The 20,869-nt window shown below is 49.8% G+C and overlaps 1 protein-coding gene across 5 annotated transcripts in view; it reads left to right on the plus strand.

Annotated features, from left to right (window-relative positions):
* The window catches only part of ENO4 (enolase 4), a 238,777-nt gene that overhangs the window by 205,196 nt on the left and 12,712 nt on the right, over window positions 1-20,869 (plus strand). For 4 of the 5 annotated variants that reach the window (XM_088459671.1, XM_088459669.1, XM_088459672.1 and 1 more), the window contains 4 exons: window positions 2,323-2,391; window positions 2,753-2,827; window positions 12,585-12,752; window positions 12,909-13,034. In XM_088459671.1, the coding sequence (XP_088315797.1) occupies window positions 2,323-2,391; window positions 2,753-2,827; window positions 12,585-12,752; window positions 12,909-13,034 (438 nt within the window). The remainder of the gene's footprint in view (window positions 1-2,322; window positions 2,392-2,752; window positions 2,828-12,584; window positions 12,753-12,908; window positions 13,035-20,869) is intronic. The other variant, XM_088459670.1, reaches the window with a different exon arrangement.

Here is a 20,869-nt window from a genome sequence, read left to right on the forward strand (position 1 = left end):
CCTCCCCATCCATTTTACCGACTCTAACATTCTTCTCCCCTGTATCTGGAGAGGAAGTTATGTCCCTCATCCGGTCCCTGTCCCCCCCTTCCACCTCCCCCTTGACCCTATCCCTTCACGTCTCTTCTGCTACCTCTCTCCTTCTGCCTGCTCCCATCTTGCTTTATCTCTCCCACCTCCTTTATCTCTCCCTATCATCAGGCACTGTCCCTTCTACATTCAAACATGCCCTTGTCTCCCCATTCTTAAAAAAAACCTACCCTTGATCCCAACACTCTCTCCAACTACCATCCCATCTCTCTACTCCCTTTTGCCTAAAAGCCCCTTGAGCGTGTTGTTTACAACCACCTTACCACCTTTCTTTGCTCTCACTCCCTCCTTGACCCTTTTCAGTCTGTTTCCCGTTCTCTCTACTCCACTGAAACTGCCCTCACAAAAGTCAGCAATTACCTTCTTGCTGCTAAATCCAAGGGCTACTACTCCACCCTTTCCTTCTGCAAATCCTTCACGCCCTTGGTCTATGTGACACTGTCCTCTCCTGGCTATCCTCCTACCTCTCTGACCGATCCTTCTCCTCTCCTACACCCCCCCCCCCCGCCCCCACAACCTCTTACAGTAGGTGCTCCCCAAGGTTCTGTTCTTGGACCTCTCCTTTTCTCCCTCTATATGTGCTCACTAGGTGAACTCATCAGCTCTTTTGACCTCCAATGTCATCTCTATGCAGATGATACAGTACTCAGATCTACCTTTCCTCCCCTGACCTCTCCTCCTCTCTACTCACTGGTATCTACAACTGTCTCTCTCTGCTGTCCCTTCCTGGATGTCCCAGCGATTTCTTAAGCTTAATATGTCTAAGACTGAGCTGATCAATTTCCCACCCCCCAACATAACCTCACCTCCCACTATTTATTTATCAATTGATGGCACAACTATCTCCTCTAGCCCCAAAGTGCGCTGTCTTGGAGTTATCCTGGACTCCTCCGTCTCCTACAAACCACATATCCAGAATCTCTCTCAGTCCTATCGTTTTCATCTTAAAAATATTTCCAAGATTAGACCCTTTCTCACCCAGGATGCCACTAAAACCCTCATACACTCACTGGTCATCTCCAGATTGGATTACTGTAACTTTCCCCTATCTGGCCTCCCCAACTCCCATCTCTCTCCTATCCAGTCTGTCCTCAATGCTGCTGCTCAGCTCATCTTCCTCTCAAAACGCTCTGCATCTGCCTCCCCTCTCCTACACGCCCTACACTGGCTCCCCTTCCACTTCAGAGCCCAATTTAAGGTTCTCACACTCACTTACAAAGCCCTCAGCCATTCCTCTCCCATTTACATTTCGGACCTCATCTCCCTCCACTCTCCTGTCCGCTCTCTTTGTTCAACTAATGCACGCCTCCTCTCATGCCAACTGATTACTTCTTCCCACTTCCGCCTCCAAGAATTTGCCCGTGCTGCTCTCCAGCTTTGGAACTCTCTCCCTCTTCCCATCAGACTCTCCACCTCTCTTCCATCCTTCAAATGGGCTCTCAGGACCCACTACTTCATCATAGCCTTCCAGCTCTCATCCTAACCCGCTGCTCCATGCTCCTTCCCTCCTGCCTGCCCCATCTGTGTCACCCCTGATCTCATCATAACCTTCCAGCTCTCATCCTAACCCGCTGCTACATGCTCCTTCCCTCCTGCCTGCCTCATCTGTGTCACCCCTGATCCCATCATAGCCTTCCAGCTCTCATCCTAACCCGCTGCTCCATGCTCCTTCCTCCCTGTCTACCCCATCTGTGTCACCCCTGATCCCATCAAAACCTTCCAGCTCTCATCCTAACCCGCTGCTCCATGCTCCTTCCTCCCTGTCTACCCCATCTGTGTTACCCCTGATCCCATCATAACCTTCCAGCTCTCATCCTAACCCGCTGCTACATGCTCCTTCCCTCCTGCCTGCCCCATCTGTGTCACCCCTGTCTGTCTGCCCTTCCCCTTTAGAATGTAAGCTGTTACGATCAGGGCCCTCTACCCTCTTGTGCTTCTCTGTTCTCTGCTTTCATCTACTTCTTACTCCCCACCAGGGCACCTAACACTTGGTTACTTTGCTCTGTTGCTTAGCTGGGTGTTATGGTCACTAATGTATCAATGTATATTATCCATGTCCTGTACTGTATTGTTCTGTAAGTCACTGGTCTGCCTATGTGTTTATGTACTTTGTAAGGCGCTGCGGAACACTTGTGGCGCCATATAAATAAATGATGATAATAATAGTCAGCCTGTATTACAGGTGTCATGTTCTTATGAGTACACTAATATTACATAATATTTTCTTTCTAGAGTCTGAATCTGGCCTCCTCCATCCATACACAGATACTGAAGCAAGTTAATAGCGTATGTAAGAGTGGGGTAAGTACATGTCTGTATACAAACTATAATTTACCTGTCCTCCGCCCGAGTCATCTTTATCATATTCCAGCTTGCTTGGATGCTGCGATTATAAACGTATTATTAAATAAACATATAAACGGCATAACACGAGTGATGCCTCCATGATTGATTGCTATATGCTGGGGCAATGATACAGCTCAGGATGGGTATGTCAGAGAGACTGCATTGCTATCTTTATGTAGACACCTGATCTATACACATTGGTGTAGTACTGGTGTCTGTGTATTACCATAGTCTATATGCATAAGTGTAGCACAGAAGTACTTGTATAATACCCATGTGTCTGTATATGAATGTAAATATAGTGTTACTTGCCCAGGTGCCATCCAAGGACCAAGTTCCAAGCCCAAACGTATCTCCACAAACAGGCGGCACTCAAGGGACATGCAATCGGGTAATGAGGGGACAATATCCAAATGCGATTCAACGCTTCGGTTTCTTCAACCTTTTCTTGAAAAAAACCCATCAGGAGAATTCAGGACTATTCTGGATCTAAGAATTAAACTGTTAAAGAATGTGTATATTTAATATCACCATTTGTAGACTATTTATTAATCAATATATATATATATTACATTCCTATTCAATCATAGTCAATAAGAGGACTATCATACCTCAGAAACTGGTTTACCAGGTTAATTGACATATCTACAGATGTAGCCAGCTCTAAAGCATGTTCTTTGATCCCTGATACTAATAGTTTCCAATAAAGCCACAGTGAATGTCATTGGTCTTATGCAGAAAGACCTCCTATTCAAGTTTTCCGTTTACAGTCTGATGAGGTAAAAGTGTCCCAATCAGCCGTGCAGTCTGTCCTCAGTCTGACCCCCTCCCCATCGGCTGCGTACACACTGAGCAGACATAGCACAGTGTTTACGGGCTTCTATGGGGATCGGGAGGTCAAACCGCTAAATATAAAACCACATATAAGATGCTACACCCAGACCGTTGCAGGAGCATTAAAAGCCGTTTATCAGCTAACGCTCCTGCATCGGGTCAGCATACACACCTATACTGTACAATCCAACGCCCGTTCTCTTGATATTGGATGAACGGTCCGATGATTGTATAGGTGTGTACCCAGCTTAACACACAGAACACATTCTACCTAAGGCAAGATTACTAACATCACAAAACGTGTGGCCAAGAGCTCTCTGGCATGTGCTTCACATTAAGGTTTAGAAGTAACCCCCTCAGGATGGGGAAATAGCATCTCAGGACTCAGGGGGGCAGAGGACACTCTCACAGGTGTTGGGAGGATGGGGAAATAACATCTCAGGGGGGCAGAGGCCACTCTCACAGGTGTTGGGAGGATGGGGAAATAACATCTCAGGACTCAGGGGGCAGAGGACACTCTCACAGGTGATGGGAGGATGGGGAAATAACATCTCAAGGGGGCAGAGGCCACTCTCACAGGTGTTGGGAGGATGGGGAAATAACATCTCAAGGGGGCAGAGGCCACTCTCACAGGTGTTGGGAGGATGGGGAAATAACATCTGAGGACTCAGGGGGCAGAGGACACTCTCACAGGTGATGGGAGGATGGGAAATAACATCTCAGGGGCAGAGAGGACACTCTCACAGGTGTTGGGAGGATGGGGAAATAACATCTCAGGACTCAGGGGGGCAGAGGACACTCTCACAGGTGTTGGGAGGATGGGGAAATAACATCTCAGGGGGGCAGAGGCCACTCTCACAGGTGTTGGGAGGATGGGGAAATAAAATCTCAGGACTCAGGGGGCAGAGGACACTCTCACAGGTGATGGGAGGATGGGGAAATAACATCTCAGGGGCAGAGAGGACACTCTCACAGGTGTTGGGAGGATGGGGAAATAACATCTCAGGGGGCAGAGGACACTCTCACAGGTGATGGGAGGATGGGGAAATAACATCTCAGGGGCAGAGAGGACACTGTCACAGGTGTTGGGAGGATGGGGAAATAACATCCCAGGACTCAGGGGGCAGAGGACACTCTCACAGGTGATGGGAGGATGGGGAAATAGCATCTCAGGACAGGGGGGCAGAGGACACTCTCACAGGTGATGGGAGGATGGGGAAATAACATCTCAGGACTCAGGGGGGCAGAGGACACTCTCACAGGTGTTGGGAGGATGGGGAAATAACATCTCAGGGGGGCAGAGGCCACTCTCACAGGTGTTGGGAGGATGGGGAAATAACATCTCAGGGGGGCAGAGGACACACTCACAGGTGATGGGAGGATGGGGAAATAACATCTCAGGGGCAGAGAGGACACTCTCACAGGTGTTGGGAGGATGGGGAAATAACATCTCAGGACTCAGGGGGGCAGAGGACACTCACAGGTGTTGGGAGGATGGGGAAATAACATCTCAGGGGGGCAGAGGCCACTCTCACAGGTGTTGGGAGGATGGGGAAATAACATCTCAGGACTCAGGGGGCAGAGGACACTCTCACAGGTGATGGGAGGATGGGGAAATAACATCTCAGGGGCAGAGAGGACACTCTCACAGGTGTTGGGAGGATGGGGAAATAACATCTCAGGACTCAGGGGGCAGAGGACACTCTCACAGGTGATGGGAGGATGGGGAAATAACATCTCAGGGGCAGAGAGGACACTCTCACAGGTGTTGGGAGGATGGGGAAATAACATCTCAGGGGGGCAGAGGACACTCCCACAGGTGATGGGAGGATGGGGAAATAACATCTCAGGGGGGCAGAGGACACACTCACAGGTGATGGGAGGATGGGGAAATAGCATCTCAGTACTCAGGGGGCAGAGGACACTCTCACAGGTGTTGGGAGGATGGGGAAATAACATCTCACGGGGGCAGAGGACACTCTCACAGGTGCTGGGAGGATGGGGAAATAGCATCTCAGGACTCAGGGGACAGAGGACACTCACACAGGTGTTGGGAGGATGGGGAAATAACATCTCAGGGGGGCAGAGGACACACAGGTGATGGGAGGATGGGGAAATAGCATCTCAGTACTCAGGGGGCAGAGGACACTCTCACAGGTGTTGGGAGGATGGGGAAATAACATCTCAGGGGGGCAGAGGACACTCCCACAGGTGATGGGAGGATGGGGAAATAGCATCTCAGGACTCAGGGGGCAGAGGCCACTCTCACAGGTGTTGGGAGGATGGGGAAATAACATCTCAGGGGGGCAGAGGACACTCTCACAGGTGATGGGAGGATGGGGAAATAACATCTCAGGGGGGCAGAGGACACTCACAGGTGATGGGAGGATGGGGAAATAGCATCTCAGGAGTCAGGGGGCAGAGGACACTCACACAGGCTGATGGGAGGATGGGGAAATAGCATCTCAGGACTCAGGGGGCAGAGGACACTCTCACATGTGTTGAGGGAATGGGAAAATAACATCTCAGAACTCAGGGGGGCAGAGGACACTCCCACAGGTGATGGGAGGATGGGGAAATAGCATCTCAGGACTCAGGGGGCAGAGGCCACTCTCACAGGTGTTGGGAGGATGGGGAAATAACATCTCAGGACTCAGGGGGGCAGAGGACACTCTCACAGGTGATGGGAGGATGGGGAAATAGCATCTCAGGGGGACAGAGGCCACTCTCACAGGTGTTGGGAGGATGGGGAAATAGCATCTCAGGACTCAGGGGGGCAGAGGACACTCTCACAGGTGATGGGAGGATGGGGATATAACATCTCACGGGGGCAGAGGACTCTCTCACAGGTGATGGGAGGATGGAGAAATAACATCTCTGGACTCAGGGGGCAGAGGACACACTCACAGGTGATGGGAGGATGGGGAAATAGCATCTCAGGACTCAGGGGGGCAGAGGACACTCTCACAGGTGATGGGAGGATGGGGAAATAGCATCTCAGGACTCAGGGGGCAGAGGACACTCTCACAGGTGTTGGGAGGATGGGGAAATAACATCTCAGGGGGGCAGAGGCCACTCTCACAGGTGTTGGGAGGATGGGGAAATAACATCTCAGGACTCAGGGGGCAGAGGACACTCTCACAGGTGATGGGAGGATGGGGAAATAACATCTCAGGGGGGCAGAGGACACACTCAGAGGTGATGGGAGGATGGGGAAATAACATCTCAGGACTCAGGGGGCAGAGGACACACTCACAGGTGATGGGAGGATGGGGAAATAACATCTCAGGGGCAGAGAGGACACTCTCACAGGTGTTGGGAGGATGGGGAAATAACATCTCAGGGGGGCAGAGGCCACTCTCACAGGTGTTGGGAGGATGGGGAAATAACATCTCAGGACTCAGGGGGCAGAGGACACTCTCACAGGTGATGGGAGGATGGGGAAATAACATCTCAGGGGCAGAGAGGACACTCTCACAGGTGTTGGGAGGATGGGGAAATAACATCTCAGGACTCAGGGGGCAGAGGCCACTCTCACAGGTGTTGGGAGGATGGGGAAATAACATCTCAGGACTCAGGGGGCAGAGGACACTCTCACAGGTGATGGGGAAATAGCATCTCAGGGGGACAGAGGCCACTCTCACAGGTGTTGGGAGGATGGGGAAATAGCATCTCAGGACTCAGGGGGGCAGAGGACACTCTCACAGGTGATGGGAGGATGGGGATATAACATCTCACGGGGGCAGAGGACTCTCTCACAGGTGATGGGAGGATGGAGAAATAACATCTCAGGACTCAGGGGGCAGAGGACACACTCACAGGTGATGGGAGGATGGGGAAATAGCATCTCAGGACTCAGGGGGGCAGAGGACACTCTCACAGGTGTTGGGAGAATGGGGAAATAGCATCTCAGGACTCAGGGGACAGAGGACACACTCACAGGTGATGGGAGGATGGGGAAATAGCATCTCAGGACTCAGGGGGCAGAGGACACTCTCACAGGTGTTGGGAGGATGGGGAAATAACATCTCAGGGGGGCAGAGGACACTCACAGGTGATGGGAGGATGGGGAAATAGCATCTCAGGAGTCAGGGGGCAGAGGACACTCTCACTGGTGATGTGAGGATGGGGAAATAACATCTCAGGACTCAGGGACCAGAGGACACTCACACAGGCTGATGGGTTGATGGTGAAATAGCATCTCAGGACTCATGGGGGCAGAGGACACTCTCACAGGTGTTGGGAGGATGGGAAAATAACATCTCAGAACTCAGGGCGGCAGAGGACACTCCCACAGGTGATGGGAGGATGGGGAAATAACATCTCAGGACTCAGGGGGCAGAGGACACTCTCACAGGTGATGGGAGGATGGGGAAATAACATCTCAGGACTCAGGGGGCAGAGGACACTCTCACAGGTGATGGGAGGATGGGGAAATAACATCTCAGGACTCAGGGGGGCAGAGGACACTCCCACAGGTGATGGGAGGATGGGGAAATAACATCTCAGGACTCAGGGGGCAGAGGACACTCTCACAGGTGATGGGAGGATGGGGAAATAACATCTCAGGACTCAGGGGGGCAGAGGACACTCTCACAGGTGATGGGAGGATGGGGAAATAGCATCTCAGGGGGACAGAGGCCTCTCTCACAGGTGTTGGGAGGATGGGGAAATAGCATCTCAGGACTCAGGGGGGCAGAGGACACTCTCACAGGTGATGGGAGGATGGGGATATAACATCTCACGGGGGCAGAGGACTCTCTCACAGGTGATGGGAGGATGGAGAAATAACATCTCAGGACTCAGGGGGTAGAGGACACACTCACAGGTGATGGGAGGATGGGGAAATAGCATCTCAGGACTCAGGGGGGCAGAGGACACTCTCACAGGTGTTGGGAGGATGGGGAAATAGCATCTCAGGACTCAGGGGACAGAGGACACACTCACAGGTGATGGGAGGATGGGGAAATAGCATCTCAGGACTCAGGGGGCAGAGGACACTCTCACAGGTGTTGGGAGGATGGGGAAATAACATCTCAGGGGGGCAGAGGACACTCACAGGTGATGGGAGGATGGGGAAATAGCATCTCAGGAGTCAGGGGGCAGAGGACACTCTCACTGGTGATGTGAGGATGGGGAAATAACATCTCAGGACTCAGGGACCAGAGGACACTCACACAGGCTGATGGGTTAATGGGGAAATAGCATCTCAGGACTCATGGGGGCAGAGGACACTCTCACAGGTGTTGGGAGGATGGGAAAATAACATCTCAGAACTCAGGGCGGCAGAGGACACTCCCACAGGTGATGGGAGGATGGGGAAATAACATCTCAGGACTCAAGGGGCAGAGGACACTCTCACAGGTGATGGGAGGATGGGGAAATAACATCTCGGGGGCAGAGGACACACTCACAGGTGTTGGGAGGATGGGGAAATAACATCTCAGGACTCAGGGGGCAGAGGACACTCTCACAGGTGATGGGAGGATGGGGAAATAACATCTCAGGAGTCAGGGGGCAGAGGACATTCACACAGGCTGATGGGAGGCTGGGGAAATAGCATCTCAGGGGGGCAGAGTCCACTCTCACAGGTGTTGGGAGGATGGATAAATAACATCTCAGGACTCAGGGGGGCAGAGGACACTCTCACAGGTGATGGGAGGATGGGGATATAACATCTCACGGGGGCAGAGGACTCTCTCACAGGTGATGGGAGGATGGATAAATAACATCTCAGGACTCAGGGGGCAGAGGACACACTCACAGGTGTTGGGAGGATGGGGAAATAGCATCTCAGGACTCAGGGGGGCAGAGGACACTCTCACAGGTGATGGGAGGATGGGGATATAACATCTCACGGGGGCAGGGGACTTTCTCACAGGTGATGGGAGGATGGATAAATAACATCTCAGGACTCAGGGGGCAGAGGACACACTCACAGGTGATGGGAGGATGGGGAAATAGCATCTCAGGACTCAGGGGGGCAGAGTACACTCTCACAGGTGATGGGAGGATGGGGAAATAGCATCTCAGGACTCATGGGGCAGAGGACACTCTCACAGGTGTTGGGAGGATGGGAAAATAACATCTCAGAACTCAGGGCGGCAGAGGACACTCCCACAGGTGATGGGAGGATGGGGAAATAACATCTCAGGGGGGCAGAGGACACACTCACAGGTGTTGGGAGGATGGGGAAATAACATCTCAGGACTCAGGGGGCAGAGGACACTCTCACAGGTGTTGGGAGGATGGGAAAATAACATCTCAGATCTCAGGGCGGCAGAGGACACTCCCACAGGTGATGGGAGGATGGGGAAATAACATCTCAGGGGGGCAGAGGACACACTCACAGGTGTTGGGAAGATGGGGAAATAACATCTCAGGACTCAGGGGGCAGAGGACACTCTCACAGGTGATGGGAGGATGGGGAAATAACATCTCAGGAGTCAGGGGGCAGAGTACACACTCACAGGTGTTGGGAGGATGGGGAAATAGCATCTCAGGACTCAGGGGGGCAGAGGACACTCTCACAGGTGTTCGGAGGATGGGGAAATAGCATCTCAGGACTCAGGGGACAGAGGACACACTCACAGGTGATGGGAGGATGGGGAAATAACATCTCAGGAGTCAGGGGGCAGAGGACACTCTCACTGGTGATGGGAGGATGGGGAAATAACATCTCAGGGGGGCAGAGGACACACTCACAGGTGTTGGGAAGATGGGGAAATAACATCTCAGGACTCAGGGGGCAGAGGACTCTCTCACAGGTGATGGGAGGATGGATAAATAACATCTCAGGACTCAGGGGGCAGAGGACACACTCACAGGTGTTGGGAGGATGGGGAAATAGCATCTCAGGACTCAGGGGGGCAGAGGACACTCTCACAGGTGTTCGGAGGATGGGGAAATAGCATCTCAGGACTCAGGGGACAGAGGACACACTCACAGGTGATGGGAGGATGGGGAAATAACATCTCAGGAGTCAGGGGGCAGAGGACACTCTCACTGGTGATGGGAGGATGGGGAAATAACATCTCAGGGGGAGAGAGGACACTCTCACAGGTGTTGGGAGGATGGGAAAATATCATCTCAGGGGGGCAGAGGACACTCTCACAGGTGATGGGAGGATGGGGATATAACATCTCACGGGGGCAGAGGACTCTCTCATAGGTGATGGGAGGATGGAGAAATAACATCTCAGGAGTCAGGGGGCAGAGGACACTCTCACAGTTGTTGCTAGGATGGGGAAATAGCATCTCTGGACTCAGGGGGCAGAGGACACTCTCAAAGGTGGGAGGATGGGGAAATAACATCTCAGGACTCAGGGGGCAGAGGACACACTCACAGGTGATGGGAGGATGGGGAAATAACATCTCAGGACTCAGGTGGCAGAGGACACTCTCACAGGTGTTGGTAGGATGGGTAAATAGCATCTCAGGGGGGCAGAGGACACACTCACAGGTGATGGGAGGATGGGGAAATAACATCTCAGGACTCAGGTGGCAGAGGACACTCTCACAGGTGTTGGTAGGATGGGGAAATAGCATCTCGGGGGGGCAGAGGACTCTCTCACAGGTGATGGGAGGATGGAGAAATAACATCTCAGGACTCGGGGCAGAGGACACTCTCACAGGTGATGGGAGGATGGGGAAATAACTTCATTAGTCCATAAGTACTGCATCCATTTGATAACTGTATGTGTATATATATATAATTATGCATTAATGAGGTATGTATGTGACTGGTGCCTGTGTCTTACCTCAGGCTATACATGTTGGTGCACACAGAATATAGGCATGCAGATACACCAGCAGTCACACACACAGAATATAGGCATGCAGATACACCAGCAGTCACACACACAGAATATAGGCATGCAGATACACCAGCAGTCACACACACAGAATATAGGCATGCAGATACACCTGCAGTCACACACACAGAATATAGGCATGCAGATACACCTGCAGTCACACACATAGAATATAGGCATGCAGATACACCAGCAGTCACACACACAGAATATAGGCATGCAGATACACCTGCAGTCACACACACAGAATATAGGCATGCAGATACACCCGCAGTCACACACACAGAATATAGGCATGCAGATACACCCGCAGTCACACACACAGAATATAGGCATGCAGATACACCCGCAGTCACACACACAGAATATAGGCATGCAGATACACCCGCAGTCACACACACAGAATATAGGCATGCAGATACACCCGCAGTCACACACAGAATATAGGCATGCAGATACACCCGCAGTCACACACACAGAATATAGGCATGCAGATACACCCGCAGTCACACACACAGAATATAGGCATGCAGATACAGCCACAGTCACACACAGAATACAGGCATGCAGATACACCAGCAGTCACACACACAGAATATAGGCATGCAGATACACCCGCAGTCACACACACAGAATATAGGCATGCAGATACACCCGCAGTCACACACAGTATATAGGTATGCAGATACACCCGCAGTCACACACAGAATGTAGACGTGCAGATACACCCGCAGTCACACACAGAATATAGGTATGCAGATACACCCGCAGTCACACACAGAATACAGGCATGCAGATACACCCGCAGTCACACACAGAATGTAGACGTGTAGATACACCCGCAGTCACACACAGAATATAGGCGTGTAGATACACCTGCAGTCACACACAGATAATATAGGCATGCAGATACACCCGCAGTCACACAGAATATAGGCATGCAGATACACCCGCAGTCACACACACAGAATATAGGCATGCAGATACACCCGCAGTCACACACAGAATATAGGCATGCCACTTATTTTAATCAGTAGAAGCTGCTTGTGTGTCCCATTCACATCGTTGTGCTTAATAAGACGCATTTGCAGGTAAAAAGTTATAGGAAAAGACGCTCTGTGCTACAGAACTATGTCGCACTGTGTCTAGAAGGTCTGTTCAACGTGCAAGGGGGCCAGATGTAGGTGACAGGTGCTTGTGTATTACCTGTATATACTGGTTGGTTTGTGCATTGGTTTAGCAGATACAAGTGACTGGTCTGGGTATATATGTGATATAGAACCTTTCTGGCTGGTTTGCGATGTTTCAACATTCCAACGTTCTGACAAGAAGCAAATTCTTTTCTTAGGCCCCTCTCACCATAAGTGACTTTCGCTCAGCTCCAGAGTTAAACAGCACTTTGCCGGCTGTGGAGGAAATTGTTTGTGAAATGTCAGGATGTGAAAGTGCTTTATCTCGCCGGGGAAATGACGGCTGCAGGTCTTCTCCTGTCTCATTGCAGCAATCCGTTACTAAGAGCGTTTCCACGCTGGGCTGCCTGGAATTAGGGAGTGACCGTCTAGATCAACCTCTGGATTTAATTCAAGAAGCCTGTGAACATCTCGGTCTGCACCTGGCATCTAATGTGTTTTTAGCCATAAATTGTGCTGCCCATGAATTAATGGACTATGTGAGTAGCATATCGCATGGTTTAATTGAAAGTGTTTTGGTTTTTATTTTTTAAGTGTGATTTAATTTATTGTACGTGACCTCTGTCCTTATTAAACGTGTTCCCTTCTTAGTGGCTGCAGTGAAATCCATTTTCCTAATTACATCTCTCCCCTAGAACAAAGGGAAATACGAAGTGATGAGCGGAACATGGAAGAGTCCTGATGAAATGGTTGATCTGTATGTGGATTTCATTAGCAGACATCCAGCTGTTATAGCCTTGGTGGACCCTTTACGGAAAGAGGTGACCTTTATAGCCAGTACTAGTGCTTATATTTGGAAATATTTGGATACATAGGTCCTGCTCCTAGGTTGCACATGAAGCTGCTGTAATTGTGCATTGGAAATAACCTTAGTGCAGGAGATGTGACTGTATATCTCTGTTACCTCTGTGTTACACCCAGCCCCGTCACCTCTGTGTTACACCCAGCCCCGTCATCCCTCGGTTATATCCAGCCCCGTCATCCCTCAGTTATACCCAGCCCCGTCACCTCTGTGTTACACCCAGCCCCGTCACCTCTGTGATACGCCCAGCCCCGTCACCTCTGTGTTACGCCCAGCCCCGTCACCTCTGTGTTACGCCCAGCCCCGTCACCTCTGTGTTACGCCGAGCCCCGTCACCTCTGTGTTACCCCCAGCCCCGTTACCTCTGTGTTATACCCAGCCCCGTCACCTCTGTGTTACACCCAGCCCCGTTACCTCTGTGTTATACCCAGCCCCGTCACCTCTGTGTTACACCCAGCCCCGTCACCTCTGTGTTACACCCAGCCCCGTCACCTCTGTGTTATACCCAGCCCCGTTACCTCTGTGTTATACCCAGCCCGTCACCTCTGTGTTAAACCCAGCCCCGTCACCTCTGTGTTACACCCAGCCCCGTCACCTCTGTGTTACACCCAGCCCCGTCACCTCTGTGTTACACCCAGCCCCGTCATCCCTCGGTTATATCCAGCCCCGTCATCCCTCAGTTATACCCAGCCCCGTCACCTCTGTGTTACACCCAGCCCCGTCACCTCTGTGATACGCCCAGCCCCGTCACCTCTGTGTTACGCCCAGCCCCGTCACCTCTGTGTTACGCCCAGCCCCGTCACCTCTGTGTTACGCCCAGCCCCGTCACCTCTGTGTTACACCCAGCCCCGTCACCTCTGTGTTACACCCAGCCCCGTCACCTCTGTGTTACACCCAGCCCCATCACCTCTGTGTTATACCCAGCGGAGATGCCTCTGACGCAGCTGTACGTGTTGTATGCGGCTCCCAGCACATGTACAGTCTGTGTCTGGGCCATTATGTATATTCCTATGTGTACCTGTCAGAGCGAGACGCTTACATTCTCTAGTGACTGATTGGTTCCATCTCATGTACAGTAGTCACCTGGTTAGACCACAACCAGAGTATGGCAGCACGTTGGGCTAATTCGGAGGTGGGGAAAAGCCGTCTGTGCTGCAGCTTCTTACGCAGCGGATCTGACGAGTAATGCATATGTCGCAGCTGCGCCCGTGACCAGCTTCTCAGATCTGCTGCTTGTGCCTGAAGACGCATCATCGGGCCTCTGAGCAACACCAGGGATCCCCAGATCGCCGGTCACATGTAAGACGCTGGGCTCACTGACCGTACACTCTAAACAGTCGCTGGCTGCGTCATGACCCTGTAACAGTCGCAACGTCTGTTTCTTCCATTGTCTCCGCCAAACGCTCACTGTCTGTCAATCACCCTGAACCTTAATCCACACTGCAACCGCCGTCACAATACCATAGTGGCACATGCACAAGGCGGCTCGGACACGTGCGTAGGGCGGCACGGCCACGTGCGTAGGGCGGCTCGGACCCGTGCGTAGGGCGGCTCGGACACATGCCCAGTAAACAAAACATCGGCCAGTTGTGAGAATGAAAACTGTTCCCCTCTGAATCAGACCAAAGTGATATATAAGAAACCTCACTTTTCAACAGGGGACACATTTGCCCTTATGTGGATCTTTTTTGGGCAATTATTAAATATTGGGCGCGTTGTATAGCACGTTATGGCACGTTACCGCTGCCTATATTGGTGCTGTGTATAGTACGTTATGGCATGTTACCGCTGCCTATATTGGTGCTGTGTATAGTATGTTACCGCTGCCTATATTGGTGCTGTGTATAGCACGTTACCGCTGCCTATATTGGTGCTGTGTATAGTACGTTACCGCTGCCTATATTGGTGCTGTGTATAGTACGTTACCGCTGCCTATATTGGTGCTGTGTATAGTACGTTACCGCTGCCTATATTGGTGCTGTGTATAGCACGTTACCGCTGCCTATATTGGTGCTGTGTATAGTACGTTACCGCTGCCTATATTGGTGCTGTGTATAGTACGTTACCGCTGCCTATATTGGTGCTGTGTATAGCATGTTACCGCTGCCTATATTGGTGCTGTGTATAGCACGTTACCGCTGCCTATATTGGTGCTGTGTATAGCATGTTACCGCTGCCTATATTGGTGCTGTGTATAGTATGTTACCGCTGCCTATATTGGTGCTGTGTATAGTACGTTACCGCTGCCTATATTGGTGCTGTGTATAGTATGTTACCGCTGCCTATATTGGTGCTGTGTATAGTACGTTACCGCTGCCTATATTGGTGCTGTGTATAGTATGTTACCGCTGCCTATATTGGTGCTGTGTATAGCACGTTATGGCATGTTACCGCTGCCTATATTGGTGCTGTGTATAGCAAGTTATGGCATGTTACCGCTGCCTATATTGGTGCTGTGTATAGTACGTTATGGCATGTTACCGCTGCCTATATTGGTGCTGTGTATAGTACGTTACCGCTGCCTATATTGGTGCTGTGTATAGTACGTTACCGCTGCCTATATTGGTGCTGTGTATAGTACGTTACCGCTGCCTATATTGGTGCTGTGTATAGTATGTTACCGCTGCCTATATTGGTGCTGTGTATAGCACGTTACCGCTGCCTATATTGGTGCTGTGTATAGTACGTTACCGCTGCCTATATTGGTGCTGTGTATAGTACGTTACCGCTGCCTATATTGGTGCTGTGTATAGTATGTTACCGCTGCCTATATTGGTGCTGTGTATAGCACGTTACCGCTGCCTATATTGGTGCTGTGTATAGCATGTTACCGCTGCCTATATTGGTGCTGTGTATAGTATGTTACCGCTGCCTATATTGGTGCTGTGTATAGTACGTTACCGCTGCCTATATTGGTGCTGTGTATAGTATGTTACCGCTGCCTATATTGGTGCTGTGTATAGCACGTTATGGCATGTTACCGCTGCCTATATTGGTGCTGTGTATAGCAAGTTATGGCATGTTACCGCTGCCTATATTGGTGCTGTGTATAGTACGTTATGGCATGTTACCGCTGCCTATATTGGTGCTGTGTATAGTACGTTACCGCTGCCTATATTGGTGCTGTGTATAGTACGTTACCGCTGCCTATATTGGTGCTGTGTATAGTACGTTACCGCTGCCTATATTGGTGCTGTGTATAGTATGTTACCGCTGCCTATATTGGTGCTGTGTATAGTACGTTATGGCATGTTACCGCTGCCTATATTGGTGCTGTGTATAGTACGTTACCGCTGCCTATATTGGTGCTGTGTATAGTACGTTACCGCTGCCTATATTGGTGCTGTGTATAGCACGTTACCGCTGCCTATATTGGTGCTGTGTATAGTACGTTACCGCTGCCTATATTGGTGCTGTGTATAGTACGTTACCGCTGCCTATATTGGTGCTGTGTATAGCATGTTACCGCTGCCTATATTGGTGCTGTGTATAGCACGTTACCGCTGCCTATATTGGTGCTGTGTATAGCATGTTACCGCTGCCTATATTGGTGCTGTGTATAGTATGTTACCGCTGCCTATATTGGTGCTGTGTATAGTACGTTACCGCTGCCTATATTGGTGCTGTGTATAGTATGTTACCGCTGCCTATATTGGTGCTGTGTATAGCACGTTATGGCATGTTACCGCTGCCTATATTGGTGCTGTGTATAGCAAGTTATGGCATGTTACCGCTGCCTATATTGGTGCTGTGTATAGTACGTTACCGCTGCCTATATTGGTGCTGTGTATAGTACGTTACCGCTGCCTATATTGGTGCTGTGTATAGTACGTTACCGCTGCCTATATTGGTGCTGTGTATAGTATGTTACCGCTGCCTATATTGGTGCTGTGTATAGTACGTTATGGCATGTTACCGCTGCCTATATTGGTGCTGTGTATAGTATGTTACCGCTGCCTATATTGGTGCTGTGTATAGTACGTTACCGCTGCCTATATTGGTGCTGTGTATAGTACGTTACCGCTGCCTATATTGGTGCTGTGTATAGTATGTTGCCGCTGCCTATATTGGTGCTGTGTATAGTACGTTACCGCTGCCTATATTGGTGCTGTGTATAGTACGTTACCGCTGCCTATATTGGTGCTGTGTATAGTACGTTACCGCTGCCTATATTGGTGCTGTGTATAGTACGTTATGGCATGTTACCGCTGCCTATATTGGTGCTGTGTATAGTACGTTATGGCATGTTACCGCTGCCTATATTGGTGCTGTGTATAGCACGTTATGGCATGTTACCGCTGCCTATATTGGTGCTGTGTATAGCACGTTATGGCATGTTACCGCTGCCTATATTGGTGCTGTGTATAGTACGTTATGGCATGTTACCGCTGCCTATATTGGTGCTGTGTATAGTACGTTATGGCATGTTACCGCTGCCTATATTGGTGCTGTGTATAGTACGTTACCGCTGCCTATATTGGTGCTGTGTATAGTATGTTACCGCTGCCTATATTGGTGCTGTGTATATCACGTTACCGCTGCCTATATTGGTGCTGTGTATAGTACGTTATGGCATGTTACCGCTGCCTATATTGGTGCTGTGTATAGCACGTTACCGCTGCCTATATTGGTGCTGTGTATAGCATGTTACCGCTGCCTATATTGGTGCTGTGTATAGCACGTTACCGCTGCCTATATTGGTGCTGTGTATAGTACTTTACCGCTGCCTATATTGGTGCAGTGTATAGTACTTTACCGCTGCCTATATTGGTGCTGTGTATAGCACGTTACCGCTGCCTATATTGGTGCTGTGTATAGCACGTTACCGCTGCCTATATTGGTGCTGTGTATAGTACTTTACCGCTGCCTATATTGGTGCAGTGTATAGTACTTTACCGCTGCCTATATTGGTGCTGTGTATAGCATGTTACCGCTGCCTATATTGGTGCTGTGTATAGTACGTTACCGCTGCCTATATTGGTGCTGTGTATAGCATGTTACCGCTGCCTATATTGGTGCTGTGTATAGTACGTTATGGCATGTTACCGCTGCCTATATTGGTGCTGTGTATAGCACGTTATGGCATGTTACCGCTGCCTATATTGGTGCTGTGTATAGTACGTTATGGCATGTTACCGCTGCCTATATTGGTGCTGTGTATAGCACGTTATGGCATGTTACCGCTGCCTATATTGGTGCTGTGTATAGTATGTTACCGCTGCCTATATTGGTGCTGTGTATAGTATGTTACCGCTGCCTATATTGGTGCTGTGTATAGTACGTTACCGCTGCCTATATTGGTGCTGTGTATAGTATGTTGCCGCTGCCTATATTGGTGCTGTGTATAGTACGTTACCGCTGCCTATATTGGTGCTGTGTATAGTACGTTACCGCTGCCTATATTGGTGCTGTGTATAGTACGTTATGGCATGTTACCGCTGCCTATATTGGTGCTGTGTATAGTACGTTATGGCATGTTACCGCTGCCTATATTGGTGCGGTGTATAGCACGTTACCGCTGCCTATATTGGTGCTGTGTATAGCATGTTACCGCTGCCTATATTGGTGCTGTGTATAGTATGTTACCGCTGCCTATATTGGTGCTGTGTATAGTACGTTATGGCATGTTACCGCTGCCTATATTGGTGCTGTGTATAGTACTTTACCGCTGCCTATATTGATGCTGTGTATAGTACGTTACCGCTGCCTATATTGGTGCTGTGTATAGCTCGTTATGGCATGTTACCGCTGCCTATATTGGTGCTGTGTATAGTACGTTACCGCTGCCTATATTGGTGCTGTGTATAGTACGTTACCGCTGCCTATATTGGTGCTGTGTATAGCACGTTACCGCTGCCTATATTGGTGCTGTGTATAGTATGTTACCGCTGCCTATATTGGTGCTGTGTATAGTATGTTACCGCTGCCTATATTGGTGCTGTGTATAGTATGTTACCGCTGCCTATATTGGTGCTGTGTATAGCACGTTACCGCTGCCTATATTGGTGCTGTGTATAGCATGTTGCCGCTGCCTATATTGGTGCTGTGTATAGTACTTTACCGCTGCCTATATTGGTGCTGTGTATAGTACGTTACCGCTGCCTATATTGGTGCTGTGTATAGTATGTTACCGCTGCCTATATTGGTGCTGTGTATAGTACGTTATGGCATGTTACCGCTGCCTATATTGGTGCTGTGTATAGCACGTTATGGCATGTTACCGCTGCCTATATTGGTGCTGTGTATAGTACGTTACCGCTGCCTATATTGGTGCTGTGTATAGTACGTTACCGCTGCCTATATTGGTGCTGTGTATAGTACGTTACCGCTGCCTATATTGGTGCTGTGTATAGTACGTTACCGCTGCCTATATTGGTGCTGTGTATAGTATGTTGCCGCTGCCTATATTGGTGCTGTGTATAGTACGTTACCGCTGCCTATATTGGTGCTGTGTATAGTACGTTACCGCTGCCTATATTGGTGCTGTGTATAGTACGTTACCGCTGCCTATATTGGTGCTGTGTATAGTATGTTACCGCTGCCTATATTGGTGCTGTGTATAGCACGTTACCGCTGCCTATATTGGTGCTGTGTATAGCACGTTACCGCTGCCTATATTGGTGCTGTGTATAGTACTTTACCGCTGCCTATATTGGTGCTGTGTATAGTACGTTACCGCTGCCTGTATTGGTGCTGGGTATAGTACGTTACCGCTGCCTATATTGGTGCTGTGTATAGCACGTTATGGCATGTTACCGCGCTGCCTATATTGGTGCTGTGTATAGTACGTTACCGCTGCCTATATTGGTGCTGTGTATAGTACGTTATGGCATGTTACCGCTGCCTATATTGGTGCTGTGTATAGTACGTTATGGCATGTTACCGCTGCCTATATTGGTGCGGTGTATAGCACGTTACCGCTGCCTATATTGGTGCTGTGTATAGCATGTTACCGCTGCCTATATTGGTGCTGTGTATAGTACGTTACCGCTGCCTATATTGGTGCTGTGTATAGTATGTTACCGCTGCCTTTATTGGTGCTGTGTATAGCACGTTATGGCATGTTACCGCTGCCTATATTGGTGCTGTGTATAGTACTTTACCGCTGCCTATATTGATGCTGTGTATAGTACGTTACCGCTGCCTATATTGGTGCTGTGTATAGCTCGTTATGGCATGTTACCGCTGCCTATATTGGTGCTGTGTATAGTATGTTACCGCTGCCTATATTGGTGCTGTGTATAGTACGTTACCGCTGCCTATATTGGTGCTGTGTATAGTACGTTACCGCTGCCTATATTGGTGCTGTGTATAGCACGTTACCGCTGCCTATATTGGTGCTGTTTATAGCACGTTATGGCATGTTACCGCTGCCTATATTGGTGCTGTGTATAGTACGTTATGGCATGTTACCGCTGCCTATATTGGTGCGGTGTATAGCACGTTACCGCTGCCTATATTGGTGCTGTGTATAGTACGTTACCGCTGCCTATATTGGTGCTGTGTATAGTATGTTACCGCTGCCTTTATTGGTGCTGTGTATAGCACGTTATGGCATGTTACCGCTGCCTATATTGGTGCTGTGTATAGTACGTTACCGCTGCCTATATTGATGCTGTGTATAGTACGTTACCGCTGCCTATATTGGTGCTGTGTATAGTACGTTACCGCTGCCTATATTGGTGCTCTGTATAGCTCGTTATGGCATGTTACCGCTGCCTATATTGGTGCTGTGTATAGTACGTTACCGCTGCCTATATTGGTGCTGTGTATAGTATGTTACCGCTGCCTATA

The sequence above is a fragment of the Taudactylus pleione genome, unplaced genomic scaffold (assembly GCF_031769625.1).
Source record: "Taudactylus pleione unplaced genomic scaffold, aTauple2 ptg000926l, whole genome shotgun sequence".
NCBI classification, from domain to species: domain Eukaryota; kingdom Metazoa; phylum Chordata; class Amphibia; order Anura; family Myobatrachidae; genus Taudactylus; species Taudactylus pleione.